The following is an 11,932-nucleotide window of genomic DNA, read 5'->3' as shown; positions in this document are numbered from 1 at the left end:
AAGCTCTTAGTACAGCACGAACATGGACAAAGACGCTCAAGAAACTTAAAGAAAATGAACAATGATCCACTGATAAAGTGTACATCATACAGCTGTGTCTAACATTGGAGTCTGAACATCTAAAAGGTCTTCATCTTATCATATTGAATAATTTTCCATGACAGAAATAAACAATGCCAACATTTTTCTGGCAACTGGGTTTAGACAAACATTCTCAGAGATGCATGGAAACACAGTCACACAGTCCAACACATTCTCATCCAAAGTTGTCACATATTTCACCTTTACAGTGGACTGCTGTGTCTACATATTACGTTTTAGGTACCCTTCTGTGTTTGCTCTTTACATTCCAGGATGCCACTACTGTGATGTCAACAAATGCACATGGTGGGATGCTGCTGCATGTGCTCATGTTTAGGCAACAACAGGACATGGCAACTAATGCTGGGATATCAAACAAACACATAAGCTGTCCAGGATGGTTGGGTCTAGGGTAAGGATGCACATGGGTAGGTGTAGAAATAACATCACATTTTAGATGAGAGCAAACATAGCATTCTCGCATCAAAGTCCAAGTTTGTTCAATCTCCATCTCCCATCATACCTGCCCTACAGGCACCCTCACACTCCTTATATTAATTACTCATTACTGGCAGCATATTAAGCTTTCAAACTTAGACCTGTATCTTTTTTAGGACCACACATGCCCTGTTCAGTTCAGTGTTTTTGGCATATCCAGGTTTTGTCCTGATTTATTTAATAAAGTAAGGACAACAATAACCACAAAAACCCCCAGAAAAGATTAAATTTGATTTTTTTCAAATTAATTTTAAACCACATTTGCAGGTGGTTTGAAATGCCATTCCTATAAGATTTCTATGTGACCCATTCCAAGATGTCTGGCTGCTCAAGTTGGATTTTAAAGTGTCTTTTGATCGTGATAAGAAGAAGATGAAGTACTTTATATAACTCCTTTCAAGGTACCCAAGGACACTGTAAAGAGAATACTTGCATAACTTGCAACACAAAGATAACATCAAATCCAGAGCAACAGATGTGGTAAGCAGAATCCATGCTGCCACTAGGAGAGCGTTATGTTGCAGAGGCAAAATGATGGACCTCCATTTCTCATGCTTCCACATTGAGAAGCTGCAGTACTGGCGTTGCTATGTACTTACTGACAACATCACTACCACAGCAACCCATGAACATCAGTTGGTGATGTCTGGACACACAACAGTGCAGACATTCTGTCTTTGAATTGAGAAACAGATCTGATTGGCCTGCAGTCTGAATGTAGCCTTGCAGAATGAAGGTGGTCCAAATCAAAATTGAGATTCCGTGTGATTTGTGCAGGCAGTTTTCATAACTGTTTTTCCCAAAATTTGTACATATCCCACTTAATCTTTTGGAAGGCTGTGATCACGTGACCAATGCAGTGAGGGAAACAAACAAGAAAGCAGTCCTGAGCAATCTTGTGAGCAGGCAGTTTGGGGTGGTGGATGGATCACAAAGCCAGAGACTGGAGACGTGTTTGGAAGCATGTAAACTTTTAGTCATTTAAAGGTAAGTATTAACAGATGATCAGTGGCAGCATGGTTTACCACTGATACGCTCTTTCTCTGTCTGGCATGAACTCTTACAATGTAAGATTTCACATTAAACCAACACATGACTTTCCAAAATTTATCCCAATGTAACAGATTCATGTAATAGGTGACAAAAAGCCCCAGTTGATAGCAACCACATTTTGGTCTTGCCCATAGCTTTTATAGCAATTGTTTTTACTCTTAACACTGCATACAACACAGTTATTATTTCCAGCCCTCACGTTTCCTACAGTCCAATTTGTCTGGAGGCATGCAACATGTCCTCGCCTTTACCACCTTGTTGGCAAGGCGACTTCTTCTTCTTAAATGGAAGTATGTTCAACCTTTTACTCTCAGTAGGTGGTTGAAAGACATTTTACTGTCCATTAGACTGGAGAAACTTGGATTTTCCCAGATTGTTCCCTTTATTCTTCTGAGAAAAAAAAATAGAGACCTCTCCTAAATTATATTGATTTGTTGACCTTGTTCATTGTTGACTTGGTCATTTTGGTGTCATTGCAACACATATGGAAGAAAACAATAGGAAGAATGCGTGGGTGTATATGCTTTGCATTGTTCTTCCAATAGAAAACATTTTGTTACGACTGAGGTTGTAATGTATGCAGGGGCATTTCTATACACTCTGGGGGCCCCAGGCAAGAGGAACCTTGGAGGCCCTGTCAGCCATCTCCTTCCAGTTCGTGGCCCTAGGCAATTGCCTACCTTGCCATGGGTCCACCATACCATGGATCTGTATCATGTTGTGTCCTGGCCACCCCTAGATGGGGCATAACAATTAAAAAGAAAAAAAGGTATGTCCTCACAATATTTCTTTTCTTTAAACTAACTAAAGTAACTTTACATAATTATTGGAACTTTACATGAAGAATAATCTTTTTTGAGGCATTAATTCTAAGGATATGATACAAACTGCTGTGTGTGCATTTTCATTGGATATCATACAGACTCTTTCCCTTTTGCCCATTCCACCTGTTGTAAATCCATCCCAACTACCTAACTAACTAACCCAACAACAAAACAAAAAACACAGATTTCTAGTGGTCAGTTTCCCAGTGGTCAGTTTACATTGAACCTTTTGCTGCTGTCCTTGACCAGCTGTACATCTGCTGTTGGTGTGAATCAAGGCCACAATGAAAAGGTGTGAATAGATGTTCTCTATGAACACTGCTTCCAAGGCAGCATCTTTCTGAAGGTGTGTCTGAGCTCGGCGCTTCGGAAGGCGTAGATGGCCGGGTCAATGAGAGCGTGGCTCATCAGCAGCACCACATGCAGCTGAAACAGAGAGCGATAACACTCGCAGTACGGGTTCATGGGGCACACCATGATGATGATGAGGTGGAGGAAAAACGGCGCCCAGCACACCACAAACACCCCAAACAGGATAGTGAGAGTTAGAGCCCCTCTCCCGCTGCTGCCCCACCTCCGCTGACGTCGACACTTCCCCACACCACTGCTGGGCAAAGCGGCTATTTTCCTGGCGTGGATGCGTGCCAGCATGAACATGTAGACGTAGAGGAAGCAGATGATCGCCAAGGAGACGACAAAGAAGACAACAAGGCAGATCTTGATGAAGTTGGAGTCAAAAAACTTCACCATGAGGATAGCTGACACCCCACATGTTAACCAGATGCCACCCAGGATGGCCTTTGTGCGTCTCATCGTCATGATGTTGTGGTATCGAAGCGCATGGAAGATGGTGATGTAACTTGAAAAGAAGAAAATCATTTCATTATCTGCTCAGTAAATCTTTTGACTGTGAGTATACAAAGATGGCCAACATAACAGGCCAACATAACAGCCCAACAAGTGAGGCCAAAATGTATTGATCACCCCCTGGTGGCTGGCTGCAGCATAGCTCTTTGACCCCACCCCCTCTATGTTAGTGAATAGGACAAAGGTCAAACTAAAGTGCACATCAAATCAATTTTTCCCAGAGATAATTTCAGTCATTTAAGGTAGTTCTTATCACATTTGTTCAGTTTCCTTGTAAGTTTGTTTTAAATTAGTAATTTGATGCTTATATTTCATGCTTTCAAAACTAGCTGCTTGGTAACTTCAGTTTACTCAGAATGCTGCTGTGAGGGTTGTGAAAAAACTAGGAAATATGACCACATTATTCCAGTTTTAAAATTCTTACACTGTTTACCTCTCAGAAAATTGATTTTAAAATCTCACTGCTTGTCTTTAAAATCACTCGGTGGCTCAGCACCCAAATATATCTTTGATATGTGACATAGGAACCATCAAGGGCCCTCAGGACATCTAGGGCTGGCCTACTGACTGTCCTAAGAGTGAGAACGAAACATGAAGACGCAGCATTTTGTTATCATGCATCACAAACCTGGAATAACCTCCCAGATGATGTTCGACAAGCCCCAACTCTGACCATCTTTAAGTCAAAGCTGAAAGAGTTCCTTTTTAAACACTGCCTACTCCACCTACCAATGACAACATACTTATTTTAAAATAGGTTTTTGTGTAATTTTAAATTATCTTTTTATCTTTGCACCTCTTTTCGGCACTTTTGCTATTTTTAATGTTTTTTATTTTAATTTTTAAAAATCATTTAGTAACTGATTTTATCTTGTATTGTATCTCTTTACTCTTTCATTATAAATCTGTATATTTTATGTTTTTATATTTTATTGCTCTGTAAAGCACTTTGAATTGTCCTGTTGTATGAAATGTACAATACAAAAGCTGCCTTGCCTTGCCTAAAAAAGGGGATTTGATGACATGATTGGCTTGCCTTCAATAGCGCTGTTAGTGATTAGCAGTGTGCAGTGGGAGGAAGCCGAGACATTGTCCATATTTAAGATGTCTTTATTTTTCAATATTAGGTTTCTTTTTTTCTTTTCAGTTTGCCAGATGGAATTGAATTAGTGAATGAATGGATCACACACAGACCTCTTGTGAAAGTTCAAATGATTCCTTTGGAAGACTCATACTCCCTCTATCTTTTGGTAGCTGAGTACCTAACTCTTGAATTTTTGGGTATCTGCTGGCTAAACCGGAACCCCTAATATATTGGCCCTCAGAGGCTTATCCTCATCAGATTAATGGCCAATAAACTTTTGAGATAAGCTCTAGAAGGATAGTATAGACAATCTTTCAGTGCCTTTTTTATATGTTCTCATTTATTTTCTTATGGTTTGCCCTGTATGCTTTAGATTCTCCCCACCTATATAATTTCCTTTTGATTCAAATTAAAATCAGTGCTGGCATTTGTGTTTTTTATTGTTGTATCCCGAAAAAGCTTCATCAGTATACAGGAAGTGGTTTATTTAGTGCTTCAAGGAAGGCTACACCATCAGCAAAGAATCCTATTTTTATGTTTTTAGATCATTTACCAACAAACTGCTAAAGGCTCTGTAAAGACAGCAGAGTGGGTGATAGATAACATGCTTGCATAGTTGACCTCTGTATTCTAAATTTGTCTTTAAAGGTTCCCATTTATTTTCTATCTGGTAGTGGGCTGAATGATGACGCAATGTATTGATTTCCTGCTAAATCTGAATCATTTCAGCACTTTATTTAGGAATTTACAGTTCACCTGCATCAGTACTTAGAGCTTTTATTTTGTGCTTCCTGTGTGATCTCTCTTTATCATTTCTGTCATCAGTCGTTTATAAAGTAATTGTTGTATATAAGTAATAGTCTACATTTAGTATTGAGATTGGTGAATACAATGCTCCTTATTCCTTTACTCTTTTGATATCACTGAAGTTATTTCTTCGATCCATGATGGTGATATTTGCTTTTTTTGAAGTGTGCAATTGGAAAAAAAAAAAAAAAGCCAGCAAGTAGTGGTGCCAGCTCATCGAACTTTGCAGGTTATCCATCACTACCTGGATATTAATTATTCTTCCAAGTTTGGTTTGCATCTTTCATCTCCTTTATTTTAACATCAGCTGCTAGTGTTTTATTTTGTAGTTAGCCGATTGATATCAAATCTAATTATTTCAGAAATGCTCTCATTTCCTCCTCATCTGCAGGTGGTGTAGGCGGTATAATTCCTCTTAGTATCCCGGAAAGATTGTGTTTGTGGGGGGTGGCTACATTTAAAGCCGTGCCTTGAAAAGACAGACTAACTTATGAAAGATAATTAAAATTCAGTGAGTGCATGAAAAGGAGGGGCTGGATGTACTATTTCAAAATGAGGACCCAAATGCAAAGCTTAACCCTTGTGTTGTCCTTGGGGTCAATCTGACCCCAAATGAAATCTGTTGCTATCAAAATATATTTTTTATTCTCATGTAGATGAGGTATATTGGCCCTGAATTCCAAAATGAAGGGAATAATGTGTGGTAATGGGTTGGACTGAAGTAAGTCTAAATGTGTAACACAGAACTGATTGCCAATTTATACAGTATGCTTTAAATAATAGTCAAAACAGGGCGAGGTCAGAATGACCCCAGAGGACAAAAGGTGTATAGCAATTGGGAGGACATTACAAGGGTTAAAGCACACAGGTGATTCAAACAAAAAGCGAGCTTTAATGCTGATGAAAAATCCCTAACCCTAACCTAAAAAACAGGCAGGCAACAAAACAAAAGAAAGTACAAAAGAAAGAGGAAGCAAAAAACTGAAGACCAACCAGGATGACCCGAGGAACAAAGGTTTACAGTGAAGAACACAAGGTTGGTTTCTATTACAGATTTGTACAAAACGTAAGCAATATTTTCAAAATGTCAATAAAACACAGTTGTGAGATGACTGTGTTTCCACTGAGTGATGTTCTGCAACTTCTCCTATCATGATGGCATTCCAAGAAGTATGGTGAGTGATGCTCAAAACATCAGCAGCTTTATTTCTATTGCAGCCACCGCACTAGCTGTCAATTTTTGTAATCCAAGGCAACATAGGCATGTAATATGAGCGATAATGGGAAGGCCAGTCCCTTATACATGGGAGCAGCCACATATGAGGGATTTCTGGGAGGTGATAGTCCATGATTTTACAGTGGAATTGTGGATTCAAAACTTCAGAATGATCTGCTCAACTTTTGAAGAGTTATGTGATGCAACAACACCTCTTGTAGCGCCTGCTGCATCATGAGTGAGCCAGTTCCTACTGACAAGCACTTAGCGAAATAAATGTTTCCATTGGAGTTTTGCAAAATATGGCTTTTTTTGAATTGCCTGAAATACCACCTAATTTTTGCGATTGATGGGAGTTTTTTAGAAACTGATGTGTTTACATTAGACAAGTTTTATATATTTGCAATTTCAGTTTGCACAATTTGGGGGTTAATGGAAACCTGCCTAATAAGGATAGATGTGATGACTGCAGCACTACTGAGGGATGGGTGAAACTAATCAGGGCCGGGCAGTCAAATACTAAGGCACAAAGACTGGAAGTAAAACTACTCATGACACATGAGGAGTGAATTTACAAAATTAAACAGAAACATGGAGAAACCAGCCAGAAGGGGGCCATCAGCCAATGGACTTTTACTGCTGGTCCCAAGCCCAGATAAATGGTGAGGGTTGTGTCAGGCAGGGCATCTGGCATAAAAATTTGCCAAACTAGATATGCAAATCACCAATATGAATTGGGAGAGATGGAGGAGGTTGATTTGCCATGGCGTCCCCTCAAAGAAAAGGGGATGCTGAAAGGAGAAGAAGACGAAGAAGGAACAACAGAAACATGAATATTAACCCCATGAAACCTGGATCGACATTACTTTGCTTTTGCTGTTTGAGATGCCTTACACAAGCTATTCAACCTTTGAAACCTCAGCAAAATGGTTTGATGTCTTTCAAAAAAAATGAAGAAAAAGGTAATGAGCAACTTGGCAAGAAATGTCCTGAAAACCGCAAAAAATTAGTAAAAGTGACATGAAAATTACCTAAAAATTAGATTTTAAAATAATAAGAAAATTCCAGGGAAAAATGTCAAGAAAGCTATATGTATAATCATTATAATTATATATTTAAAACGATGTCACAGTAAAAAATATATACTTTTTTTTCAATGTTTAGGATTTTTGGTTCCTTTTCTTGTTTGTTTTTGGGGTTTTTTAACTTTGAATTTCTGCTTTTTGGGTATTTTTTTCTTGATGTTTTTTTTTCTTCTTGTTGAGTTGCACATCATTTTCTACCCATGTTTTTTGAAAGAAGTCAAAGCACTTTGCTTAGGTTTTAAAGGGTTTTAAAGGGTTTATGGTTAGTTTATCACACATACTACACTCGGTGCTCTGTCTTCTCTTTCTCAAAGGAGAACAAGTGATTTACAGAGCAGTTAAATATGCTGTAGCAGAAATAAAAAATGCAAATGGATTACTTAAACCTACAAAGAATTATCGCCTAGCTTTGGAGTTCAGCTCTGTGGAGTTTTTGCGTATCGTGGGCCTAATGCTTCGGCATCCGTGCACTCTTTTATGACTCGTTCAGCTGCTTCAATAAAAGAAAAGGTCAAATACTAATAACAGTGTAACAAATATCAGTGAGTAATTGTGTGTGCAGGTGTACACAGCATACATAAATAAAGCAGCAATTCCCCATGGGGTTACTTTACTGATTTATCTTTGCTGTGATCAATTATAATGATTCTTATTAATTAGTACTATGTATACATATACTGTAAATTTTACACTTTGTAGTAATATTGTAATAATTACAGTATTTAACCCGGATCGCCATCAGTTGTTGTTTTTTGTTTGTTTGTTTTGTTTTTTGTGCTGTGTTCAGATGCCCTTCACAAGCTATTTGACCCTTTGAAACATGAGCAAATTGATATCAAACACAGGGCAAAAGGCTGTGAACAACTAGACAAGAAATCTCCCACAAATTGCAAGAAATGAGTGAAAGGTGACAAGAAATTACTTAAAAATTACTTTTAAAAAGAGGGGAAGATTATTCGAAAATTATCCCAGAAATAGGGAAAAATGTCCAAAGATAAAGAATGAAGATGAAGATATAGATACTATATTAAACCAGAAGGGGCGTAATAATGCTCCAAAGTTGCACTAAATTTTGGCAGCATTAGGGACTGTTCATTATTTATGAGAGGGGAGAGAGCGGTGCAAAACAGGGGAGGTACTTCAGATAACTTTTTTTAAACACTTGGGAGGGAGTTATCCTTTTTGATTTGGCCTAGGGGAGAAGGACAGTTAACTTTAAGTGGTTTTGTATTCATTTCATTCATGTTCTTTAAAAATGTATAAAATCACACCATTTTTCACAGCCAGAAGCTGTGAAATAGGTTATTTACGGTAGAGGGAAGGCCATGCATTTTGCCCCAGCCACCCGCTACTATAAAAATAATAAAGTACAGTTCCTGACCTGCTTTAAAAACAGTGTATTTAATATTTCTGATATATATATAATTATATATAATGTAACCCCTGAATATTTATATATATATATATATATATATATATATATATATATATATAATTCAATGAAAGTAGAAAATATTAATGTATAATTTTTTTAAGGCTTGATTTTGTGCACAGAGCAACACGAATGTGTGTAATATTAAAGCAGACCCAAGGGTTAACATAATCCACTTTAGAGTGGATTTATCAGAGTTCTGCTGACTGATCTGAACAGGTATCATTTTGTAGCACAAAGTGCATATCACGACCGCTGGCAGCGCCTAGTGCTCATTTTGTTATCTCTACTTTCATTGAGTTAATTTTTGAACAAACATCAGTCCTAACCATAAACATCAAATTTTGATTATTTTTCAGGACCATAACCCTTTAGATGCCAGATTTTTGTCATGATGCCACCATGTTTTTAGATGAGAAAAACACACAAAAAAAGAATTATTTTCAATATACTACGCACTAAGTATTAAAAATTATTTTAAAAAATTATTAAAATAAATTATTATTATCGTAGCCTTGGATATGTCAATGACTTGAAGCAACTTGATTTTTATAAATTACTGTTTTTTGTGCAGTGTGAAATATTCACACTCATACCACTCTGCACACAAATGCGCTTTTCAAAATCAGTCTATAACAAATATTATACAATTACATGATTTGCTATTTTCATGTTTATCAAATATTCATATATTTTCAGAATTTTAATCCTTTAAATGCCAGTTTTTTTCATGTTGCCACTATGTTTTTAGATGAAAAAAACAATAATGTAGTTATTTTCAGTATACTACATGCAAAGTAGATTTATTTTATTTTATTTTATTTTTTATATATATTTTATATTGTATATGGGATATGTCAATGATTTGCAGCACTGACTGTGACAGTGCACCTTGTGGAAATAGCATCAATTTTCTCCATATGTCAAATATGGTAATATATTCAGGAGGAAAATATGGTAAATATGGTAAAAATTATTAATTCCAGAATGACAACTAGAAATAATGCAATGCTTGTTTTTATGCTTTGATGGCTGTGGAATCAAAAATTGCAGTTTGAGAGATTCCAAGTTTAAACAAAAATACACAATCACGCCAAAATATATGTCATATGCATGAACACAGCCAAAATTATTTAAAAAATTAAGAATGAAGAGCCTGTAAAATGCATCAAACAGCCCTTAAGGGTTAGAGATGTATTACAGGCATGTTTTGAAAGTTCACTGTTTTCATATTTTACTGACATAATCTGAGATGAAAGGCTGTCTGGAAGCTATGGAGAAAAAATATGGTGAAAGTTGCAGTGAAGGAAAGAGTACATGACTTGTGCTAACACTGCAGTGGGCCTTTAATAAGCTGCAGATCTTAAAATTAGAGCCCAGAAAAAAAAGTTCAGACTTCTCCAAACTCTCCCCAGAGTCCTAGTTAGTGAGACCTGAGGCTTTGAATTTAAATATGAACAGAGGATAATTGGTTATAGGGTCCACAGGGGAAAAGTTCAAAAACAGCACAGCACAGCAGTAAACAGATCAAATAAATCATCAGACGCTTTGTTTTACGGCTGGTTTCATTTACCGTCACTGAAGCCAGTTTTCCCTGATTTAAAATGGAAATAAGTAGCTTTAAGCATCATGATGCCTTTGAGATGGGGATGCTGGAGGATTAGTGGGCTGAGGTGGAATACATTCAAACCATTACAAGTTCAAATCCAGCCCTCACACTATCAAATATATGATTTAGAAATACTGTAAAGGTTTGGCTAAAATTGCGAAATCAAACCTTCCGTACATACCGATCCACAGCGATAGCGAGGAAACTGAAAATGGAGCCCACAAATGACATACACAGCAGGGAGTCCATCACATCATCCAGGTCCAGTTCAGAGGAACCTGTCTGATTCAGGTGACCCATGTTGGCAAGTGCAATCATCAGGTTCTCCAGGGTTTTGGACAGGCTAGAGAGGGTGTTGAAGGTCGCCAGGCTGCAGATGAAGCAGTACATGGGCGAGTGGAGGTTCCTGTTCCATATGACGGCCACCACAACCAGCAGGTTTTCAGCCAAGCTCACCATGCCAATGGTGAAGAAGAGAGAGAAAGGGACCCTCACCTCAGGGCAGTCCGACTGATTCGCTGTGGTAGTGTTCATAGCTAAAGTGGCTTTCTGTCTAGATTCAATAGGTGATTGGTTCTCAAGACATGGGATTTTAGTCTTATACCCTGTTTCCACAAAATTAGCACGTGTACATAGATTGTATAAACATGGGTAAAGCAACTAAATCAGTCTTGCCAGTAGGCTAGAGCTGTGTACACGGCTCTGCAGCAGACCAATATGTCTTTCTGTGTGTGTGTTGTTTTTTGGTTTATCAAGTTCTACCTTACAGACAGGCTGGAAAGTGGCAGTAAACAGTATAGAGCAGCGTGGAGGCCTGTAAAAACTTACAGTGGTTACTTTTTCTTATACACCTCTTACTTATTCAGTCCCTTTCAGTACAGAATAATTTGGATCTATGTTTGACTGCTGTATTGTGTCTTGCCATGTCATTGCATCTCACCTCTGAGGAGGCTAGAATTAGCCTGTTCCCCCAGGTGTTGTGTTTCTATCAATAGAGAACCCCAGTAATGAGACCTAAAACCAGCAAATGAGTTAACATATTACACCTACAGTTAGGGTGGGGTTTGTGGTTAGAAGCCTTAAATAAGGTCTGTGGTTAACACTAGTTTAAGAGACTTTCAAATTTTGTTTTACAGCATAAAATATGACAGTGATTATGCCACTCGTAAAGCTTTTATGTGTCTATAAAAAACAGTTGCTAACAAGTTTACAGTGGGACTACATGATGTCATCAAATCAAGCCGTGTCCAACACAGCTTTACAGTTTTGTAACTGTGGTGACGGACTGTAGCATAATTAGTTCATAGCCTAACAATAGCTTTTTATTTGTGGTCATTGCATTTAGGCTTCAAAAATCCTAAAAGTGGTGTTCATTT

General features: G+C 37.7%; 1 protein-coding gene across 1 annotated transcript; it reads right to left on the bottom strand.

The window, feature by feature from the left end:
- Positions 1-2,018: 2,018 nt before the first annotated feature.
- mc2r (melanocortin 2 receptor) lies at positions 2,019-11,425 on the bottom strand. Its single transcript, XM_042490406.2, has 2 exons — positions 10,738-11,425; positions 2,019-3,315 (listed from the first exon to the last, which is right to left on the bottom strand). The coding sequence occupies exons 1-2, from the start codon at positions 11,088-11,090 to the stop codon at positions 2,766-2,768; spliced, it is 903 nt and encodes a 300-aa protein (XP_042346340.1). The 5' UTR covers positions 11,091-11,425; the 3' UTR covers positions 2,019-2,765.
- Between the last annotated feature and the right edge of the window lie 507 nt (positions 11,426-11,932).

This window comes from Plectropomus leopardus, chromosome 11, assembly GCF_026936395.1.
Source record: "Plectropomus leopardus strain MGB_pleo_1.0 chromosome 11, ASM2693639v1, whole genome shotgun sequence".
Taxonomy (NCBI): domain Eukaryota; kingdom Metazoa; phylum Chordata; class Actinopteri; order Perciformes; family Serranidae; genus Plectropomus; species Plectropomus leopardus.
Note: the sequence above shows the minus strand (reverse complement) of the source record. Positions and strands in the feature narration are given on the sequence as shown.

What these genes read in the sequence shown, in the direction of transcription:
- mc2r (XM_042490406.2), bottom strand. Translation starts at nt 11,090, where the DNA reads ATGAACACTACCACAGCGAATCAGTCGGACTGCCCTGAGGTGAGGGTC. An exon ending in CTCGCTATCGCTGTGGATCG is followed by an intron (nt 3,316 to 10,737) that starts GTATGTACGGAA and finishes CTTCTTTTCAAG; the next exon opens with TTACATCACCATCTTCCATG.